Here is a 24,494-nt window from a genome sequence, read left to right as displayed (position 1 = left end):
AGTCTGCCAGTCCACTATGGGATTGTGCAACGTAAAGCAAGATAGTCCAAGAGCCACAGGAAAGGGCAAGCCTTCTAGCACAAAAGTCGCAATTCCGAGTGCATGGCTGTAAAATACCCCTGCTCAAGGGTGCAAAGTCAATGATAATTATTGTTGAGCGAGTATGTTCTGTTAACCCTTTCGGCTAGTATGCTCGGGCTGAGCACCGAGTAGTTACAGCTACTCGGTGTTATGTGTGAATCACTCCCGTGTGCATGATTTGCGACTGTTTGACAGCTTTAGTACATGTAAGGAATGTCTATTTCTTACACATTCCTCACACGTGTTTAAAGTTGTCAAACAGTCGCAATTTTCATAGTCATGAAATTACAGAAAAATCTTTAAATGAGAAGGTGTGTCCAAACTTTTGGTCTGTACTGTATATGACCCAGAGCCAGAAAAAATCCTCAACCGTACGAAGCGACTGAGAGTCTGATGGGAGAAATAATGCCTGGAGGAGAGAAATTACAATCCCTACCCTTTGCTCATCGGTATCTGGGGAGTGAGGATGTAATTTAAAATAGAGTTTACAGGCCTTCCTGAAAACAATGAACTTACCCCAACCTCCAGAAAACCTACCCGGTAGAGCGGTCTTGGGCTTCACCAGGAGTTGCCCGAGAGCCGTGAGCCCTAAGCCTGAATTGTTTGGGCACTGCAAAACAACTGTGTGCAAGTCTGCCACCTCCAGGCTGAGTTTCTGCAGTTGCCCTGCCAGTGCAGCCATTGGATCCATGATGGATCAAAAAAGGGATGGGCCATTGTTAATGTCACACAGTGCCTTGGGACTGCAGGCACTAACCAGGTCCCTAGAACTAGGGGAGCCCTAGTGTATCCCTGTCCCCCGGATTACTCCTGAAGGTGGAGACACTGGGTTCGCTTGCCTCGCTTTACTCCTATATGAGCCCCTATGTGTCCCCCACCCAGGGAAGTGGAAGCCGAAGTGTATAGGTATACACTAACCAGACAAACAAGGGATTTTGGACAGGGATAAATGAAAACAACAATCATACAAAATACAATCACCAAACAACGAAGTGGAACAAAGAGGAGTTAAAGGAAGGAGAATCCAAATAGAAGAGGATAAGAATGCGCACACAAACAAAACTCCAAGCAACAATCTCCTGAACAATCTCCAAACTCTAACCACAAACTACCCCTCCAACTGCAAACCAGACAGTAAGATCTAACACTGGCAATTCCAAAGTGCTGGAGGCGAGCATACAGTACAGACCAAAAGTTTGGACACACCTTCTCATTTAAATATTATTCTGTATTTTCATGACTTTGAAAATTGTACATTCACACTGAAGGCATCAAAACTATGAATTAACACATGTGGAATTATATACTTAACAAAAAAGTGTGAAACAACTGAAAATATGTCTTATATTCTAGGTTCTTCAAAGTAGCCACCTTTTGCTTTGATGACTGCTTTGCACACTCTTGGCATTCTCTTGATGAGCTTCAAGAGGTAGTCACCGGAAATGGTCTTCCAACAATCTTGAAGGAGTTCCCAGAGATGCTTAGCACTTGTTGGCCCTTTTGCCTTCACTCTGCGGTCCAGCTCACCCCAAACCATCTCGATTGGGTTCAGGTCTGGTGACTGTGGAGGCCAGGTCATCTGGCGTAGCACCCCATCACTCTCCTTCTTGGTCAAATAGCCATTACACAGCCTGGAGGTATGTTTGGGGTCATTGTCCTGTTGAAAAATAAATGATGGTCCAACTAAACGCAAACCGGATGTAATAGCATGCCGCTGCAAGATGCTGTGGTAGCCATGCTGGTTCAGTATGCCTTCAATTTTGAATAAATCCCCAACAGTGTCAGCAGCAAAGCACCCCCACACCATCACACCTCCTCCTCCATGCTTCGCGGTGGGAACCAGGTATGTAGAGTCCATCCGTTCACCTTTTCTGCGTCACACAAAGACACAGTGGTTGGAACCAAAGATCTCAAATTTGGACTCATCAGACCAAAGCACATATTTCCACTGGTCTAATGTCCATTCCTTGTGTTCTTTAGCCGAGACAAGTCTCTTCTGCTTGTTGCCTGTCCTTAGCAGTGATTTCCGAGCAACTATTTTACCATGAAAGCCTGCTGCACAAAGTTTCCTCTTAACAGTTGTTGTAGAGCTGTGTCTGCTGCTAGAGCTCTGTGTGGCATTGACTTGGTCTCTAATCTGAGCTGCTGTTAACCTGTGATTTCTGAGGCTGGTTACTCGGATAAACTTATCCTCAGAAGCAGAGGTGACTCTTGGTCTTCTTTTCCTGGGGCGGTCCTCATGTAAGCCAGTTTCTTTGTAGCGCTTGATGGTTGTTGCAACTGCACTTGGGGACACATTCAAAGTTTGCCCAATTTTTCGGACTGACTGACCTTCATTTCTTAAAGTAATGATGGCCACTCGTTTTTCTTTACTTAGCTGCTTTTTTCTTGCCATAATACAAATTCTAACAGTCTATTCAGTAGGACTATCAGCTGTGTATCCATCTGACTTCTGCACAACACAACTGATGGTCCCAACCCCATTTATAAGGCAAGAAATCCCACTTATTAAACCTGACAGGGCACACCTGTGAAGTGAAAACCATTTCCGGTGACTACCTCTTGAAGCTCATCAAGAGAATGCCAAGAGTGTGCAAAGCAGTCATCAAAGCAAAAGGTGGCTACTTTGAAGAACCTAGAATATAAGACATATTTTCAGTTGTTTCACACTTTTTTGTTAAGTATATAATTCCACATGTGTTAATTCATAGTTTTGATGCCTTCAGTGTGAATGTACAATTTTGAAAGTCATGAAATTACAGAAAAAATTTTAAATGAGAAGGTGAATCCAAACTTTTGGTCTGTACTGTATATAGCAGAGGGGAGTGGCCAACACTGAACAGCTGAGACAGTCCATGTAGGAAAGCTCCAGGAGCTTCTACTGAACAGATTAAACCTTGCACTGTTAGCAAGGGAAAATAAACAGCACTGTTTAATAAGATAGTGAAGTACTTCTAACCAGTGCAGAAGTTCGTGAAACCAGAACCTGCAGTCTTCTGGCCCCTCTGTCGCGGTATTCCCGTGACATCTGTGCCCTATAGGAATTTCACACTTTGGTGTTCGCCAGGTCTGCACAGGCACAAAGCTTCTTAGTGCAAAAAGGAAAGTTTATTAGGCTTCATAAACTTTCAGCATAAGGGAAACAAACGGCCTTTCCTTCACAATAAAGACAAACAAAAAAACAGAAATAAATAGTCCATACAATATCATGGGCTCACCCGTTTAAATAAGTTTCCAACTCTTTGTCTCTGCCAGGACAAAACAACACTAGAGGTCTTTCTACCTCCACTCACAGACACTGAATGAGTCAGCTGGACTGCCTAAAATAGGGCATTCCAAGACCTGGAACTGGAGGAATGGAAACTGCAAGTCTTACCCAGCTGTAATGATTGAATAATGCGGACCCAATAAAAACCTCTCGCCACTATATATGTTAGAAAAGCCAGGTAGGCTATGGTTAAATCCTAGCTCTACAGGCTCTCATTATTTGCACCTGGCTGGCCCTGTATTTAACCATTCTAGGTGTTTACCTTACCTGGGGAAGTTGACCAGAGTGGCTTGTATTGGAGCTAGACAGAGAGACAAGCTAGAATTCCTCTCTGAGAAGTTTCTGCACAGGCCATGTGCACCAAACTGCAAGTATCACTAGTTGCTATGGACAATAGCCATTGTTTGACAAAACTTGGGACGAGATAAGCCATGTTTCAGTAGCCAGGAACTGTTCTGTTTAGTTGCATGGCCAGGGATTTTGTGCTTATAATTTTGTTTTGGTTCTGTGCAACCAGTGGAAATAAATGTCACATTGTTTTAACCCAAGAATCCAGTGCCTGTGTGAACCACTACTTAATGCCTACCGGAGAGCGCAAATCCCTACAATATATAGATCTATATCTATAGATCCATATGCATGTATGTATAAATATATATGTGTATGTATTTATTTATACAGTGGCTTGCAAAAGTATTCACCGCCTTGGTATCTTTTGTGTTTTGCCACCTCACAACCTAATTTTTTTAGGGCTTACATCAGTTCATGTAAAGAGCATACTTACAACTGTGAATATTTTGTTTTTCTTTTTATTATGAGACAAACAACAAATATGCACGCTGAAGTTTTCAGTTATTTTGTCCTAACTATTCACCCCCCTAAAGTCAGAACTTTGCATAGCCTCCTTTTGCTGCAATTACAGCTGGAAGCCCCTTTGTATATGTCTCAATGAGCTTTCCACATCTGCCACTGTGATTTTGCCCATTTCTCAAGGCAAAACTGCTCCAGCTCCTTCAAGTTAGATGGTTTCCTCTGTTGAAAAGCAATCTTCAAGACCACAGATTCTCAATTGAATTTAGGTTTGGGCTTTGACTAGGCCACTTCAACACATTTACACATTTCCCCTTAAATCACTCGAGTGTTGCTTAAGCAGTATGCTTTGGGTCATTGAAAGGTGAACCTCAGTCTGTCTCAAATCACTGACAGACTGAAACAGGTTTTGCTCAAGAATATCCCTGTATTTCGCACCATCCATCTTCCCCTCAATGTGGACCATTTTCCCTGTCCCTGCTGCCCAAAACCATCCCCACAGCATGATACTACCACTACCATGTTTCACCTTTGGTCTCTGTGCTGCCTCTCTGATTAATGCCCTCCTTGCCTGGGCTGAGAGTTTTGGTGAGTGGCCCTCTCTTGACAGGTTTGTTGTGGTACCATGTTCTTTCCATTTGATGATAATGGGTTTGATGGTGCTCCGGGGGATCCTCAGAGATTGTTTTTATAATTTAACCCTGACTTGTACTTCTCAACAACTTTGTTCCTGACTTGTTTGGAGATCTCCCTGGTCTTCATGATGTTGTTTGGTTAGTGGTGCCTCTTGCTTAACCCTCCATCAGTGGCAACTGATCTGACAGGCGCAGCTCACTTAGTTTCATTTCTCTATTTTCAGTGGTTTGTCTGGGAAACACCCTCCTTCCAGTACCTTCCTAACTTTAAAGGCTGTGTGATTATGTGTATTCTCATTTATTACATTCCTATTAAGGTAACTGATCACTTTTAAAGCATTGAAATTTAAAAAAAAAGGAAAATATAGCCAATTTTCTAGCCTGTGCCTGACAGGCGCAATGCCCCTAAACTCGTTATGAACCATATTGCCCCTGACGGAGGGTTAATGGTGTTGCAGCCTCTGGGGCCTTTCAGAAAAGATGTGTATATATATTGAAAGACCATGTGACACTTAGATTGCACTCAGGCGGACTTCCTTTCACTAAACATGTGATTTATTAAGGTAATTACTTGCACCAGAAATATTTGGTGCAAAAGGGGTTAATGCATACAGTAGTAACCAAAGGTTGTTTGCATTTTTTTTTAAAGTGTGATTACTGTATTTTTCGGACTATAAGACTCACCGGACCATAAGACGCATCTAGGTTTTAGAGGAGGAAAATAGAATAAAAAATGTAAGCAAAAAATGTTGTCATGATGCCCTGTTAAGGGGGAGGGGGTCTGCTGCTGACACTGTTATAGGGGTAATGTCCCCTAATGTCACCTAATTCTGTTAATATCCCCCATCCTGGTATATATAGACCCCTCCTTCCTGTTATATGTGGCCCTCATCCCCATCCTGATATGCATGGCACCCCAATCCCCCATCCTCGTATGCACGGCCCCCTCATCCCTCTTCCTGTTATGTATGACACCCTTCATCCTGTTATGTATGCCCCCCCCACCCATTCTGGTATGTATTGCACCTTCATCCCTCTTCCTGGTATGTATGGGACTCTTCATCCCTGTATGTATGGCCCCCTCATCCTGCTATGTATGGCCCACTTTATCCCTGTATGTATAGCCCCCTCATCCCTCTATGTTTGGCCCCCTTCATCCCTCTATGCTTGGCCCCCATCATCCCTGTATGTTTGGCCCCCTTAATCCCTGTATGTTTGGCCCCCTTAATCCCTGTATGTTTGGCCCCCTTAATCCCTGTATTTATGGCCCCCTTCATCCCTGTATGTATGGCCCCCCTCATGCCTCATCCCTTTATGTATGGCCCCCCTCATGCCTCATCCCTGTATGTATGGCCCCCTTCATCCTTGCACACTTTAGCCGCAGCGCGGCTCCTGCTGCGCTCGGCTCTCAGTGTGCCCGCTATTAAAGGCCATGAATATTCACCACACCCATGGGAGTGCAGTCCCGGCGTGGGGAGCAGTGACTATTCCGGCACAGAGCGTGACACAGCGCTGGAGGAGAGAGTAAGTAAGTATGAAAGTTTATTTTTTTTCTGTGCAGCGTGAGGAGGATCAGGGAGTGCCAAGCATACTTGGATGAGGGGGCCATACATGCAGGGATGAAGGGGGCCATGCATACCAGGATGAGGGGGCCATGCATACCGGGATGAAGGATGAGGGGGGCCATACATACAGGGTGCCATACTTATCAGGAGCCGCACTGCAGGCACAGTGTGCCGGTTATTAAGGAAAATTAATATTCACTGCTCCCCAAGCCCATGAGCGTGGGGAGCGGTGAATATTCATTTTCTTTTGTAGCGGGCACAGTGTAGGCTCTAGCAGGCCGCTGCTGCTTCCTGTGCACCGCTACTCCGCCACTGTCGCTTCCCCCACATCCCCCACCACCCACAGCCACAGTATTTTATGTATATCGGACTATAAGACGCACCCCCCACTTTTCTCCAAAATTTTGGAGGAAAAAAGTGTGTCTTATAGTCAGAAAAATACGGTACTTCTGTCTGGTTGTTGTGATGCCATTTCCCTGGTGATGAATTGAAAGTGCATGAAGTTGTCATCATGCAAGACCTTAATTTTAACCAAAATGCTTTTGAATATAGGTATGATTATTTAATTAACCCCTTTAAAGCCCATGACGTACTAATACGCGTCTGTGCCCTGGGCTTTAAGAGCCTGACCCGTATTAGTACGTCATCGCGATCGCGCGCGCACACCGGCTGTGCGGGCACGATCGCCGCCGGGTGTCAGCTGATTGTCACAGCTGACACCCGGTACTATGTGCAGGGAGCGGTCCTGCACCGCTCCTGGCACATTAACCCCCGCAATGCTGCGATCTAAGTCGATCGCAGCATTGCGGTGGCTAAGGGGAGGTGATCGGTATACTCACCTCCTCTTCCGGCCTCCAGCGCTGTCTGCTGCGTCTTCCCGGGTGTTGCCATGACGACCCGATGTCGTCATGACAACATCCGGGTCACCAGACAGCAGGAAGATTGTTTGGTCATGCGCAGTGCATGACCAAGCAGTCTTATCACTGTGCTCCATCCCTATGCTAGGCAGGCGATCAGAATAAAAAAAGTAAAAGTCCCATAGTGGGACAAAGTAAAAAAGTAAAAAAACTCTCAGAAAGTGAAAAAATAAATACATTTTTTTTAAAAAAATATTTAAAAAATAGAAATAAAAAAATAATCTACTAAAAATAAAAATATAATGTACTCATCAATAAATATTATTATGAAAAAAAAACACATATTTGGTATCGCCGCGTCCGTAACGACCTGACCTATAAAACTGTTCCACTAGTTAACCCCTTCAGTGAACACGGTAAAAAAAAAAAAAAAAGCGGAGCAAGAAACAATGCTTTCTCATCATACCGCCAAACGAAAAATGGAATAACGCGATCAAAAAGACGAATATAAATAAAAATGGTGCTGCTGAAAATGTCATCTTGTCCCGCAAAAAACAAGCCGCCATACAGCTCCATCAGCCGAAAAATCTAAAAGTTATTGCTCTCAAAATAAAGCGGTGCAAAAAAATAATTTTTTCTATAAAATAGCTTTTATTGTGTAAAAGCGCCAAAACATAGAAAAACGATATTAATGTGGTACCGCTGTAAACGTACTGACCCGTAGAATAAAGCTACCTTATCAATTTTACCACACGCGGAGTAGAATAAAAAAATGTAAAAAAAACACAATTCCTGAATTGTTGGTTTTTGTTTGTTCTGTCTCCCAAAAGCTGGAATAGAAAGCGATCAAAAAATGTCACGTGCCTGAAAATGGCACCAATAAAAAGGTCAACTCATCCCCGCAAAAAACAAGCCGTCACATGACTCTGTCGGCCAAAATATGGAAAAATTATAGCTCTCAAAATATGGCGATGCAAAAACTAGATTTTTCAAAATATGTGTCTTTTAGTGTGTGACAGCTGTCAATCATAAAAACCCAATATGATTCTGGTATCGCTGTAATCGCACCGACCCCAAGTATAAAGTCGTCTAATAACTTATACCGCACTAGGAACGGCGTAAAAAATAAACGCTAGGGCTGGGGTTGGGGGTTATGCTAATGTTAGGGTTGGGGTTGTTGTTTTTTTTCAAAAGTAAAAAAAAAAAAAAAAAAAAAGATGACGATATGGCAACTAGTGTTGAACGCAAGTGCTCGCTACTTGAGTTTGCATCGGGTGCTCGGGTATGCACTGAGTATCGCAGGTGCTCGAGTCTCCGCCCCATATGCTTCGCGGCCAAAAAAAACTCGCGGGGATTGCCTGCCATGCACGAGCGATCCCCACATGTTTTTTGGGGGGTGTCTAATAACCGTGAAACATGCGGGCTGGGACTCAAGCATTTCACTTGAGCACCCGTGATACATGGTGCATAACTGAGTACCCTATGCAAACTCAAGTAGCGAGCACTTGCGCTCAAGAGTAATGACAACTTATTCAATATGATGACCTAATGTTATCAAATTCTGTGTCGTACCTCTGGGTTCAAAATGTTCACTATACCCCTTAATAAAATCCTTGAGGGGTATAGTTTCCAAAATGGGGTCACTTGTGGGGGAGCGCCACTGTTTAGGCACATCAGGGGCTCTCCAAACGCGACATGGTGTCCGCTAACAATTTGGAACCATGTCGCGTTTGGAGAGCCGCTGTGTGCCTAAACATTGGAGCTCCCCCACAAGTGACCCCATTTTGGAAACTAGACCACCCAAGGCACCTATCTAGATGCATAGTGAGCACTTGGAACCCCCAGGTGCTTCACAAATTGATTCGTAAAAATGAAAAAGTGTTTTTTTTTCCACTTTTTCATTTTTACGAATCAATTTGTGAAGCACCTGGGGGTTCCAAGTGCTCACTATGCATCTAGATAGGTGCCTTGGGGGGTCTAGTTTCCAAAATGGGGTCACTTGTGGGGGAGCTCCAATGTTTAGGCACACAGGGGCTCTCCAAACGCGACATGGTGTCCGCTAACAAATTGGAACCATGTCGCGTTTGGAGAGCCCCTGTGTGCCTAAACATTGGAACTCCCCCCACAAGTGACCCCATTTTGGAAACTAGACCACCCAAGGCACCTATCTAGATGCATAGTGAGCACTTGGAACCCCCAGGTGCTTTACAAATTGATTCGTAAAAATGAAAAATTGTTTTTTTTTCCACTTTTTCATTTTTACGAATCAATTTGTGAAGCACCTGGGGGTTCCAAGTGCTCACTATGCATCTAGATAGGTGCCTTGGGGGGTCTAGTTTCCAAAATGAGGTCACTTGTGGGGGAGCTCCAATGTTTAGGCACACAGGGGCTCTCCAAACGCAACATGGTGTCCGCTAACAATTTGAGCCGATTTTCCATTCAATTTGTTAGCGGACACCATGTTGCGTTTGGAGAGCCCCTCTCAATGATACAATGTGACTATGTGCAGGGTCTCCTACCCATGTATGCTAACATCCATCGCTATTAGTCCTGTACATCAAAACAGTAAACTGTAGTGATAGAACGATTATGTAAATATATAAAAGATTAAATACCCATGGTCCTAGGTTGTGGCAGTCCAGACTCCTGATCCCCAACGCGTATTTCGCTATAATAGCTTCCTCGGGGGCGTGGCCATAGTGTGATAATGTCCTGTTTAAATATTAGGACCTTACGGTCACATGACCGACTTGGTCCACTGAGAGATGGTTCGTTCAGCACATGCATGACGATTTCACAATCGACGGCACATCCACCAGGCCGTCACCCTAATATCATGATCACGTAGGGCAGCCGCAAACCACTCAACGGGGACAGGAGATCAGACAGGGAGATGGGTGCACAGCAAAGAGGGGATCAGCACGCATGTGCTCTCACCATGTAAAGAGGTAAGATAGGATTTAAATGCCAGTGTGCTAACAGGGATAAAAGGGGAACGACCAGATGGAATTAATTACAACAACATTCCAGTATGCCTATAGGTAAAACATTGTCCCTAGTAATATGAACCCAGGAGTCAACGTGACGTGTGACTCCATACCGTATATAGAAGTGTGCTTATATAGAGCCATATTGTTCTTTTACCTAATATGTGCATATATGTATTTGGACGTTACAATATCCGTAGTGGATCTATATCTAAATCCACCCAGTTATAGGAGCTAATATAGATATATATACATATATAAATAAGTGTTGCAGTATCCCTAAAGGATAAATATCTGCATCCACCCAATGAAAACTGACAGTGGGACATATTGCATTGTACAGGAATTTTACTACTATCATGAAGTACAATTTGTCACTAAAAAATCTCAGAATCGGTGGGATCCGTTGAAGCGTTCCAGAGTTATCACTTAAACTGGTCAGATATCAAAAATTTGGCCTGGTCATTGAGGTCAAAATTGGCTCGGTCCCTAAACGGTTAATCTCGAGAAAACTTTTAATATCATTGGCTGTATTTTTAGGTTTGCTTTTCAGCCGCTAAATTTAGAGCCAATTGGACACCTCTTGGATGGTATCACAGGATGGATTAGTATCTGCTTGTATTTCTCAGCTCTGAGGACACCATTAGTCCTGACCAACTCCCCAACTCCATTTGCTGTAGTGCAGCCCACACGCCTCCACTATGTCTCACTTTTACCTGCAGACTCTGTTCACTAAAGGACTGTTGTGTGGTACAATAAACTGCCTTCCATTGCAGCCAAATATTTCACATTTTGACTTTTTTGAGTTTAAAGCATCGGCTGCCATTTTCTGCACCCCAATTCCTATGTTTTCCTGAATAGTTGAGTTGCTTCACCTTGTTATGTTGAAGGTATGGCTTTTTCGATAAATCACTTTTTTTTTCCATGAAAATTACTTATGGCCAGACTTCTCCATACAGTAAATGGGTGTAGCTGCATCTCACTGTTTACTGCCAGCATTGCTGGACATCTTCCAATTTTGAGGAGATGTAAGCATAAATGTATCTTTCATCTGTTTAACTTGGCCTACCACTGTGCCTATCATCCTTAATATTGCTCTTTTGTTCGAGCTTCTTAAAAGAGCTTGAACAGCACATCTTGAAGCTCCAATCTGCTTTAAAATCTTTGCCTGCAAGAGACCTGTATGTCATGGAAACCATTTTTGTGGAAGAGCTTATTTGGGGTGTGTAACACAAGTGGTCTATAGACAGATTTTTATTGTTTCCATCAGAAAAGAAAATGTGACTTTTAAGAACAAAGGCATGGATTCTGCTAACTTTTCTCAAACAAGCTTAAATCATCTCTCAATGTCTTAAATAGTTGCTTTTTCATTGCTTTATGAATAATACTTATAAAGCTAATGCAAAAAACAGTTCTTAAAGCGAGATATCAATTGTTTAAATGATAAGCAAAGCAAGATATAACATTTTAACCATAACAAGTGTAACTAACTACTTTGTATGTTGTTATACTCAGTCTTGCCATGGCGTATGACCTGTGACATGAAACGGTCTTCCGCAGCCTCACTTTTGTAGCAGAGATTGGATGTTCCTCACTCAGTTTTAAGCCTCCTACACAGCTTTTTCAGTTAGTGACGGTTTCAGTCTACATATTAAAATGATGATCATTGTCATCTGCTTGATATAATTTGATATTCATACACTTCACTATAACCCTAGAAAATCCTTGACTTTAGCAAGTATTCATAGAAGAATTGATGCTGTTTTCAGTGCAAAAGGGCGGTCAAGTCAAATATTTAATTGATTTAGATTTCCCTATTGTTCATTCACTTTGCATTTTCTTACTTGAGAAAAATAAATCAGCAACACTTCTATCCACAACTGCATAAAACTTTTGCAAAGTACAGTGTAATATGCAAAATCAGTAGTTTGTGTGTGTAAGAATATACAAGATATGGTACATACATCATCTGAGTCTGATTTTGCGTCTTACTAGACACTTTTCAAAAGAGTCTAGAAAAGAGGGCTTCAAAAAGCAGAGTCCCAGAATTATTATTAATGTGCCCCACAATTTTAGCGCAAAATAATGATCTAATGGGAAGTAACCAAATAGATTGTTTAAGTTAGAGAAAAGTGTTTAGTTAGGGTGGACGAAATTTATCATGCAGTGTATACCACTGTAATTAACTTGATGCAAATTCTGCCTGCCTCCCTAAGTCTTTAGTTTAGACATATATATATAATAAATTTGCCCCATTATGTTTTGTCCTAGAAGCAGTTCTGTTATTGTCCTTGGTCTGTTACGGTTATTGCGGCCCCTTCCCATTAAGGTGAATTCCACTTCCAGATACAGCCCATGAACAAAAGTGATGCTTTTTCCAGATGAAAGTGACAATGACACTCCTACAACTGCTTTAACAGAACAGATTGAAATCAATAATTCACCTTCTTGTTACTTGTTATTTCTCATGGAAGGGAATTGTTAAATCATCTGTTGTTAAATGTAGCTTGAATTAAACTAATTATTGCACCATATAGTGGAAATTTTATGTGCCGTTCCCTTTCCCAATTCGGATCTTAGCTGGATGTGTAATGCGCTGTCTGTTCAAGGTGGTCTTCTGTGAAGATTTTTCATCCCATGTGACCACTGCAGCCCATCAGATTTTGCAGTGCTCACATGAAATGAAGTGTTATTGTAGGAAACCAGTTTGTACAGGGACCTGCAGAAGATCAGTCAAGGAAGCCATATAACAGACAGAGAAGGTGATTATAGCATACCTTTTATTTTTTTACACTACTGCTGCAATTCTATGTGTAATTTGATTTTGTTTTAAATCACCATTTTCAACATATATTCTGTTTATAGAATTAACATAGAAGCAAGAAAATCCCCTAAGCTGTCACGTGCTGCACAAGAGATTACAAGGTCCCCTCGATTACCTATAAGGAAGCCTTCAATTGGGTCACCAAGCTTAATTCGAAGAGAATTTCCTTTAGATGACATCACACAGGTGAGATTTTTAACATACATGCTATTTCTGTATTGCGAAAATCTAATTCCATGCTAGTGGATGTAATTCATATTCAGCTTCGTTTTAACTTTCATTACTTGAATTTTACTCCGACATTGCATTTCAGAGCCCCACTCTCATGAAGTGATGTATAGTTGATGATTGCTGCCTTTCTCTTTCAGCTAAGACATCAAAACAAAGGGGGAGCCAACTGGTGAAAACCAGAAATACAAGTAGTAAATGGGAGACTCTGGAATGCGCTGTCATCAGTATTGTAGTAAAGTGTAAAAGATTTTTCCAGGCTATTATGGATATGTTTTTTCTTTATTAAAAAATGGTCATTATAATGTTTAAAATCTAACTAGGGATTTAACGCGTGAATGGCTGTAAAAGCAGGGTCAGAGGTCACATTGGATCATCCAATGTGATAAGAGTGAATTAAGGTCTCATTATTTTATATACATAAGATATGGAAATTAAAAGGATACATTCATGTTTTGCAATGGAATTAGTTTGTGTGTAATAGTTGAGTCTGAACACAAATTAACCAAATCTCCCAATTGCCCTAAATAACAGTGGGACAGTCTGAAATTTGGGGAGCTGTCCCGGGAGATATGGGGATGCCCTGACTCCAACTGTATTTGTGTCCTGAGGAAACCGTCAAATCTTGGCGCAGGACGCCGTCAGATCTCTGCTCCACCATTATGTCTGGGTTGAGACTGTAGACCGGCAAGGACCTTCAGTTTTAGGTCACATGTCATGCTCAGGTCATGTGATTGGGCAGAGGAACAGTTGATGTGAAAGAACACACAAGCAAGTGGGATGATTGCGTGGGGGCCACTTTGAGGAATTCACACTGCGGGGCATCATATTGTGTAGGAACCACTTTGGTGAATTCATACAGTGTGGGTACCAATATGGGAAATTCATAATGTGGGGGGGCATTATACTCTGTGGGGGCATTGTATTTTGTGAGTGTGGGTCTGTGTGGGCATTGTACTTTGTGAGGTGAGAGGGATTCTGGATATATGATACTTTGTGGGCAGGAGATTGGGAGGACATTATATTTGGCAGGGGCATTTTAATGTATAGGGTTTTGGAGGCATCATATTGTGGGGGGGCAGGGAGCATCATCCTATATTATGTGTTGGTAGCACAATTATGGGTGCATCTTAGGGTGTGGTAGGCACTGTGGGGAGCATCAGTGTGTGTGTGTGTGTGTGGTGGCATCATAGTCTATGGGGTGAACACTGTGGGGGCTTTGAAAGGCCTTTCCTACTGTGTGGGAATACTAATATGATTCACTAGGACATTTAAAGTACTGGGTGAGATTAAGGAAATGGCTTAGTGAAAAATTAAAATTCCCGTATTTGTCCCACCTTCCTAACTTTCAAAGTTGTTGAGTATGCATTAACTAAAGAGAAACACTGGCATATACAGTGGGTACAGAAAGTATTCAGACCCCTTTAAATTTTTCACTCTTTGTTTGCAGCCATTTGGTAATTTCTAAAACAGTGGTTCTTAACCGGGGTTCTTTCGAACCCTAGGGGTTCGGTGAGTCGGCCTCAGGGGTTCGGCGGAGCCTCCACCACGGATGTCAAGACACACCCAACTCATTAAGTAAATTTGTGATGACACGCCCCGCTTGGCCATCACTTGCTGCAGATGATCACGTTACATTAATTGGCCAATCAGTGCTGCGGGGAATTTAGTGTGCTCAGTAATCCATACTAACTGTGTCGAGCAAAAAAAGAAAGTGGTCAGACGAATATGTACAACATGGATTCACATGTATCACGGAACGTGATGGGAGTCAGCGTCCTATCTGCATGATTTGCAATGCCAAGTTGAGCAACTCTAGTCTCGCACCGGCAAAACTGAAGGAACACTTCTTGAAGCTGCATGGAGATGGGGAATACAAGAACATAACGCTTGCTGAATTCAAGGTGAAAAGAGCCAGATTCGATGAAAGGGCCACTCTGCCTGCTCTTGGATTTGTACCCGTGAACAAACCGATCCTCACCGCATCGTACGAAGTTGCTTACCTGATCGCAAAGCAGGGCAATCTGCACACCATCTGTGAAACACTCCTAAAACCAGCAGCGTTAAAGATGGCGAATCTGATACTCGGAACAGTGGCCGAAGCTAAATTATCCCAAATTCCTCTTTCAAAGGACACCATCAGTGACAGAATAGAGTGCATGAGTAAAGACATCTTGGCTCAAGTAGTCGCAGATCTAATTTCAAGTCCGGCAAAATTCAGCCTTCAACTCGACGAGACCACAGACGTTTCTAATCTAAGCCAGCTTGCTGTTTTCGTGCTCTATGTGAAAGACAACATGATAAAAGAAGAGTTTTTATTTTGTAAGCCTCTTACAACAACAACTAAGGCAGTCGATGTGAAGAAGCTGGTGGATGACTTCCTCAGAGACAACAATCTTTCATGGGATATGGTTTCTGCAGTTTGTATGGACGGAGCTCCAGTCATGCTGGGAAGAAAGTCTGGTTTTGGTGCGCTAGTAAAATCCAATGCACCACACATCATTGTTACGCATTGTATTCTGCACAGGCATGCGTTGGCAACAAAAACCTTGCCTCCAAAAATGGCAAAAGTATTAAAAACTGTGTGGAATGTGTGAACTATGTGCGAAATAGTGCTCTGAGGCACCACATCTTCAGTGAGCTGTGTAAAGAAATAGGCTCTGAATTCGAGGTACTCCTGTACCATTCTAATGTTCGGTGGTTATCCCGGGGACAGGTGCTGAATCGTGTTTTTGCCATGCGTGTGGATCCCTGTTTTTGCAAGAGCACCAACATTGTCATGCAGATTGTTTCAAAAATCCTGAGTTCATTCTCATTTTAGCGTACATGGCTGATATATTTGCAGCTCTAAATCATCTCAATCAGCAGATGCAGGGTGGTGGAGTCAACATCATGGAAGCAGAAGAAAACCTGAAGGCTTTTAAAAAAAAACTACCGTTATGGAAACGATGAACAAAGAACAATAACTTCGCAAACTTTCCCCTTCTGGATGACTGTGTAAGTAAGATGGAAGATGTGTCTGGAATCGGAGACATTTCTGTATCCATGGAACTGAAGCAAACAATTGCCATGCACTTAGATGAGCTTGCAAAGTCTCTCGACGGATATTTCCCTACAAGAGAGTCATATCCAGCATGGATGAGACAGCCGTTCACGTTTGCTGTTGAGACAGCAGATGTCAATTATGAATACCTCGACGAAATCATTGAAATTCAGCAGAGCCAGGTTCAACAGCAACTCTTCAGAACAACACTCTCAACGTTTTGGTGTCGACAGTTGGAAAAGTACCCAATTATTGCTAAGAAAGCCCTGGAATTTTTTATACCATTTGTTACAACATATCTCTGCGAACAATCCTTTTCGAGGATGCTGGACATAAAAATAAAGAAAAGGAACAGACTTTGCTGTGAAAATGACATGAGAGTAGCACTTGCCAAGGTGAAGCCACGCATATCTGAACTGGTCTCTCAAAAACAACAGCAGAAGTCATACTGATTTGCAGGTATATAATTTGTTGTGAGTTCATGCACTGTGTTGGTTTTGTTCTTTCATCAAGGTGATGTTCATGCACGGTTCATTTTGTGTACCAGTAAAAAAACATATACCTATGTCTTGAATTTGGAAAAAAATCATATTTGATTTATCACTAAAGAAGGGTTCGGTGAATGTGCATTTGAAACTGGTGGGTTCGGTACCTCAAACAAGGTTAAGAACCACTGTTCTAAAAGGTTCATTTTTTTTCTCATTAAAGTACACTCTGCACCCCATCTTGACTGAAAAAAACCCAGAAATGTAGACATTTTTGCAAATTTGATACCATGTGATATTTCAGTTTTTCTTTTTTAATAAATTTGCAAAAATATCTACATTTCTGTTTTTTTTTCAGTCAAGATGGGGTGCAGAGTGTACTTTAATGAGAAAAAAAATGAACTTTTTAGAATTTACCAAATGGCTGCAATGAAACAAAGAATGAAAAATTTAAAGGGGTCTGAATACTTTCTGCATCCATTGTATGTCTGAGTGTCTGCCTCCTTTAGGCATGCACTCCCAAAAATGATGCACGTCAGAGCGCACATCTCTCTGTCTGCATCATTACAGTCTATGGCCCCGTCAGCACATACGTACGAACCTCGTTTTGCAGGGAGTTTGGACGTATGTCCCAACAGGATCCACAAACTCAATGTAAAAGCACCCTTACTTCCTTTTAGATTGGGTAACAGAGCAGGGAATGGCACCCTGGTATCATATTTTGGCACAGCGACGATCAGGTAACTGGGGCAAACAGCCTTTTTCACTTCTGCCCGCTCACCCCTTCTCCCCCCTAAGAATGTGGCGCGTTGCATGGAGAAGAGGATGGAACCCTGACTTCCAGGACCACAGTATCAAGCCTCTTTAGAACAGTTAAGTATGTCACTTGCTGGGTCCTGCATTGTGCTTGCTTTCCCTGTGGCCTCTCCAGTGACATTTTCCTCACGGGTCCATGGCATTCCTTTGGCATTTTAGTGTAGGGTCCTATCCGTTCCCTTAGACCTTTCTTTTGGTTTTACACTTTCATCTTATGGGTGTTCCTCCCTGCACTCCGCGGGTCCCTTGGGCTCCCAGAGCTTGGAGGTTCACATCTCTCCTTTTCCGGTTGCTCATAGTGCCCCTGTGTTTCCGGTAGGGCCAAGACTCTAATTTAGTCCCCGGCTTTTTTGCGGCCTAAACAGTTCCTGGCAGGTCAAGGCTCTCTCTCCCTCTTCGGTCAGTTATCTTAGCCGGCTGGTTCCCACAAGCTAAAGGCTCCCACTCTTCCGTTTCCATTTCCATGGGTGCCGTTATGTTACAACCATTTTTGGGACAGCTCTTTCAGGGACTCTTCCTATGGTTCCATTGCCCTGTAGTTCCTCAACCGCACAATGCAGTGTTGAGCCACACTTCGAGCAATGCTTGCTGCCTCTTGGGTGCTCATTACCGCTGGGCCCTCCCTTGCGCTGCCTGCCTGCCACGGTAACCATCCGGCTCCCCCGCGAGCCCTATCCAGTCTATCTTCAGTCACCATCCAGCCTGTCCTCAGTCAGCATCGGGCCTATCTACTCACCATCATACTTGGACTTGTTAGGCCTCAGCACACACAGACTATCTCTCCAGTACCAGGTAGGCTGTTTGTCTGCTGGGGGACTGACAAAAACTGTGCCCCAGGAGATCTCTCCCTCTTTTCTGACCCCAGCTATCCCTTTTACTTTCCTTATCTTTTTACCTTCTCTGTCTCTTATTATGTCTCAGCCCAGAGAGGATTGCGCTTGCTTGCCTGCCCAGCCTAGCCTGGTTACCAATTATGCCTGCACCTCCTGTAAGCACAAGTTTCCTTTGGGCCAATCTGTAGCGAACTGTGTAGCTGGTACCCAGCCTCCTCAGCCGATACCGGCTCAGGAACCCCCCTCCGCTGCATGTAGCGAGAGTATGCCCCTCTCTTTCAGTGTAGACCGTCGCTTTATCTCATTAAGTGGCTGAGTTAACAATAGTGTCCCAGATGTTGGTTTTGGTTGTTGAACATCTGCCCAAGGCCTCTGCCACCTTTAGTACTCTGACCACTGTCCAAAGTGAGTTATACCCACCAGCTACACCTAACCAAGATAACAGATCACATAAGCAGTCCAAGCAATCTCGGATCAGTTAATCATCTTCCTCCACATCTTCTGTGAAGCAGTTGTGGTCTCTCTTTACCTCTCATGGGGCCTTCTCTCCACAGAACCTATCTCTGACGATAATGGATAGGAAAGCTATAAGACATGATTGGTTCACTGCCTACACAAGACCATCAATCTCTAAAGGTCAATAACGAAAACTCCTCTACCTCTACAGAGGCAGGGTTTTTCAGAAGGGACAGATGTATGGCTAGATGTTTCTCCAGTCATGAAGAGTTTGTTGGGATGCTTGATAAGAAATGGGAACATCCAGACAGACGCTTATATAGATGGAAGCGTATGGAAATATTATACTCCTTCCCAGCAGTGCTGGTAACGACTTAGCCCTCCCCCTGTGGTGGAAATGCTAGTGTCTCGTTTATTGAGAACTGTCACCCTCTCTTTCGCACCGATAGCAGCTCTAAAGGACCCTATGTATAGGTGTATATCCATGGCCAGGTCCGCTTTTGAAGCAGCAAGCTCTACCCTGTGCCTGACTATCACCGCCAATTGGGTTTCCAAAGCGATTACCACCTGGACTAATCACCACCAGCAGAGATTCTTTCTGGAACTCCAAAAACGGGGGTTAATATTCCTGGCCATTCAGATTGCTCACGCTGGCAAGTATTTTTGTTAAGTTTCCTTGAATGCTGATGTCTGCTTGGCCAAAGCTGTGAGCAATAGTGTCCTGCAAGAGGCAATGGGATGTCTGTATCATGGCAGACTATCCCCCCCAGTGGGCGACCATCTCCTTCCCTTCCAGGATGCATGGCTTTCCACAGTTGATGACAAAAAGTCGTCTCTTCCAGTTACAAGATAAAATTCACCACTATCCCACATGACCAATTCTTCAGATGTTTTTCATCCAGTTTCTGCTTATCCAGGGCTTTTCTTCTCTGGGCAGGGGTCATTGTGCCAATCTTGCCTCAGGAACACTTCCAAGGGTTTCTTCTCAAATTATCACAGAACTGTCAATATATATATATTAAAAAAATCTGTAAAGTGATCAAGAATCCACATGTGACTTTAGTTTCGTCCAATTTTCATATTAAGACAGGGAGGAGATGAAAAGCCGAGAGAAAATAGTAGAACTTCAGGCATGAAGGAAGACACAAAAAGAGAAGGTAGAAATGAAAGGGTGAGAATTAAAAAAAAAAGTGGGGTGAGGGGGGAGAGAACCATCCCAATCCAGGCATCCATTCGAACCAAAACCCACATGGCAATCAAGTCTGAGAGTCGAGTTGCACAAGGCTTTTACATGTTCATTAGAGTGCTTAAATTCCATCCAATAGAGCCATGTTTTATAGAACTACTGCTGTAGAGAGAAACTGTCAAATCCTCCATGACCTTAGAAATCCAGAGGGATGGGCTAGGTGGATTGGCTTTCTTCCATAACAGAAAACAGAAGCTCTGGCAGCCATCACCAAAAATGTTAGTAAAGACCGTTTGTAGGAGGAAACAGAGGTCTCACAGAGCTGTAGAAGGAATAATTTACGACTCATTTCAGATGAAATGCCTGTAATCAAACTGATAATGCTTTTCACTTAAGTCCAGAACGACTGTAAAACCAGAAAGGACCAGAAGATATGAAGGAAATCTCCCTCGACTAATCCACATCTCCAACACTTAGGGTCAATAGAGGGGAACATTTTGTTTAACTTAATCGGAGCCCTGTGCCACCTTGAAAGAAGTTTGAAATTCGCTTCCTGAAGACGAGAACTTGTAGAAGATTTATGAGTTAAGGACAAAACCTTTTCCCTTTGTTCCATGGAGATAGTGATGCCCAAGTCATCTTCCCATTGTGTTAAAAATCTGGGAGGAGGCTAATCCATTGGGTTAGTTAGCATTGACTATACAGAGGAAAGTGCAAGACAAATCACCCCCTCACCCATACAAAGTGTTTCAAACAAGGAGGGAGTTTGTGTATTTTGAGCATAATTTGGAAGGAAGCGAACAAAGTGACGAAGTTGGAGAGAACGCCATGTGTTGAATACCCTATCATGTTTCAGGTGGATTCTCAACAGGGCAAAGTCCTCTCTGGTGTCAGCACAATGCCTACTCTTTCTGGGAATGTTGTTCGACACAGCTCAGACGAGTGTCTTTTTCCCAGAAAAGAAGAGGTCAGCTCTTAATTTCGGCATACATGGCAACCAAAAGTTTTGCTTTTTTTTAAAATTGTGATTCCTTCAGTCTGGTTGTTGTGATGCCATTTGCTTGGTGATGAATTGAAAATGCATGAAGTTTACATCATGTAATACCTTCATTTTAACCAAAATGCTTTTGAATATAGGTATGATCATTTAATTAAAGAAAACTGTCAAAAGTTTTGCATATACTATTTATTGATCACAACATAGAGAGTAATTCATTGTTTACAATGCCATAACTTAGTATTTTGTAGCATAATCTCTTGCTTTAATTACTGCACCACACTGAACGGGCATTGAAGCCACTAGGGTATTCAAGACATCTTGAGGGATCTTGCTCCATTCCATTTGAAAATCTGCAAACAATTCGTCATTATTGATTTGGGTAAAGGTCCCAACTCGTCGCCCTAACTCATCCTAAAGGTGCTGTATAGGGTTTAAATCAGGTGATTGGCTTGGCCATTACAACAGGTGAACATTTTTCTTTGCTAACCAGTTTTTGACTAAATTGGATGTGTGCTTAGGATCATTGTCTTGCTGGAATTTTCATCTTCAATACAGTTGTGCTCAAAAGTTTATATACCCCGGCAGAATTTTTGTTTCAGAGAATATGAATGATAACAAAAAAAACTTTTTCTCCACTCATGGTTATTGGTTGGGTGGAGCCATTTATTGTCAAAATTCTGTGTTTTCTCTTTTTAAATCTTAATGACAACCAAAAACATCCAAATGACCCTGATCAAAAGTTCACATACCCTGGTGATTTTGGCCTGATAACATGCACAGAATTTGACACAAATGGGTTTGAATGGCTGCTAAAGGCAACATCCTCACCTGTGACCTATTTGCTTGTAATCAGTGTGTGTGCATAAAAACTGAGTGAGTTTCTGGGATCCAGACAGACTCTTGCATCTTTCATCCAGCCACTGACGTTTCTGGATTGTGAGTCATGGGGAAAGCAAAAGAATTGTCAACGGATCTACGGGAAAAGGTAGTTGAACTGTATAACACAGGAAAGGGATACAAAAAGATATCCAAGGAATCGATAATGCCACCAGCGTTCAAACTGTGATTAACAAATGGAAAATCAGGGGCTCTGTAAAAACCAAACAACTGTCAGGTGGACCAACAAAAATTTCGGCCACAACTGCCAGGAAAATTGTTCGGGATGCAAAGAAAAACCCACAAATAACATCAGTTGAAATTCAGGACTCTCTGAAAAATAGTGGTGTGGCTGTTTCAAAATGTACAATAAGGAGGCACTTGAAGAAAAATGGGCTGCATGGTCGAGTCGCCAGAAGAAAGCCATTACTGCGCAATTGCCACAAAGTATCTCGCCTACAATATGCCAAACAGCACAGAAACAATCCTCAAAAACAAGGTCATTTGGAGTGATGAGACCAAAATTGAAGTTTTTGGCCACAACCATAAACGTTACATTTGGAGAGAGGTCAACAAGGTCTATGATGAAAGGAACACAATTCCTACTGTAAAACGCGGAGGTGGATCGCTGATGTTTTGGGGATGTGGGAGCTCCAAAGGCACAGGAAATTTGGTAAAAGTGGAAGGAAAGATGAATGCAGCACGTTATCAGCAAATACTGGAGGCAAATTTGCACTCATCAGCCCGGAAGCTGCACATGGGATGTACTTGGACGTTCCAACATGACAACGATCCAAAACACAAGGCCAAGTCGACCTGTCATTGGCTACAGCAGAACAAAATGAAGGTTCTGGAATGGCCATCTCCGTTTACTGATCTCAATATCATTGAGCCACTCTGGGGAAATCTCAAGCGCGCAGTTCATGCTAGACAGCCCAAGAATTTACAGGAACTGGAAGCTTTTTGCCAAGAAGAATGGGCAGCTTTACCATCTGAGAAAATAAAAAACCTCATCCACATCTACCACAAAAGACTTCAAGCTGTCATTGATGTTAGAGGGGGCAATGCACGGTATTAAGAACTGGGGTATGTGAACTTTTGATCAGGGTCATTTGAATGTCTTTGGTTGTCATTAAGATTTAAAAATAGAAAACACAGTAGTTTGACAATAAATGGCTTCACCGAAGCAATAACCATGAGTGGAGAAAGTTTTTTTGTTATCATTCATATTCTCTGAAACAAGGCCAAGAAGTCAAAAATTCTGCCGAGGAATGTAAACTTTTGAGCACAACTGTATATCCTTGTACATGATAGCATTCATATTTCCATCAATTCTATGCAGAGGACCAATGGCAGATGCAGAAAAGCAGCCCCAAACTATGACATTGCCACCTCCATGTTTCACTGTAGGTGTTTGGTACCTTACATCATTATGTTTTTTCAATTGGGTGGTATATATAATGCATGCCATCAGGGGTGGATTAAGAGTAGCAAGGGCCCCGGGCAGTTTAGAAGGCGCGGGCCCCCCACCCTCCCGCCCACACACACACCTGATGTATCACATGTCACATGATCCCCTGTGATAGATCATGTGATAGTTCACGTGAAATTAATTTGGCACAATATTAATTATAATATTTTTTTTAGGCTGTGTGCCCACTATGCTTTTTTTAAGTGTTTCCGCAGCTGCAATTCCGCTGCAGAAACACGCTTGGTAGAAGGTCTGCCATGTTCCCCAATGACAATCCGCATGTGCTGTGCACATGCTGCGGAAATTTCCGCTGCGGATTATCACTGCGGAAAAGTCTGCAGCATTACCAATTATTTTGTGGAAGCGCAGCTTTTTCGCCGCCATTGACTTGCATTGGAACACATGGAATCCGCATCACTGCATCTGTACATGAGGATTCCATGCGTTTCAATGTGCGGATGATACCCGGGTGTGGGGGACAGGAGACTCTCCTCCAGACCCAGGTATCATAGAACCTGTAAAAAAAAATAAGATAAAAAATAAATATTATACTTACCTTCTGATGGCTCCCTGTGTCTTTATCCGATGCGTCCTGGCTTGCCGGCAGCTCGCAGTAGACTAAAGGACCTGTGGTGACGTAATTTAGTCATGTGACGGGTCACGCGACCACTGACGTCGGCAGGACATCAGAAGGTAATTATATATTTATTTGTTATTTTTTACCATTCTTTTACGGTCACACTATATAAATCCATGCTGGTTGCATGGATTTATATAGTGTGACCAAGTTGTCAAGCACTTTCCAAGTGATGCTAAAATCGCTTGGAAAGCGCTTGTCAACCCACATGCGGAAATGCATGTGAAGAACGCTTCACTTCCGCTTGTCCCTGGCAGGAAAAACACATGTAAAATCCGCAGGCGTTTTTTCTGCCAGGGAGATGCAGAAACGCTGAAAAAAAATCCAGACCATTTCTGCATCGTGGGCACATAGCCTTACATTAATTGTATGGCTTAATATTGAGCACACGTAGCCATCTATACACACGGAAGGCTGCACGTAGCCATCTATACAC

The 24,494-nt window shown here is 42.8% G+C and overlaps 1 protein-coding gene across 3 annotated transcripts in view; it reads left to right on the top strand.

Annotated features, from left to right (window-relative positions):
• TULP4 (TUB like protein 4) overlaps positions 1 to 24,494 on the top strand; it is a 589,117-nt gene that overhangs the window by 522,245 nt on the left and 42,378 nt on the right. For all 3 annotated transcript variants that reach the window (XM_073671511.1, XM_073671513.1, XM_073671512.1), the window contains one exon: positions 13,069 to 13,213. In XM_073671511.1, coding sequence (XP_073527612.1) covers positions 13,069 to 13,213 — 145 coding nt within the window. The remainder of the gene's footprint in view (positions 1 to 13,068; positions 13,214 to 24,494) is intronic.

The sequence above is a fragment of the Phyllobates terribilis genome, unplaced genomic scaffold, assembly GCF_046119375.1.
Source record: "Phyllobates terribilis strain yellow unplaced genomic scaffold, ASM4611937v1 Scaffold_3__8_contigs__length_932513732, whole genome shotgun sequence".
In the NCBI taxonomy this organism is placed as follows: Eukaryota; Metazoa; Chordata; class Amphibia; order Anura; family Dendrobatidae; genus Phyllobates; species Phyllobates terribilis.
Note: the sequence above shows the minus strand (reverse complement) of the source record. Positions and strands in the feature narration are given on the sequence as shown.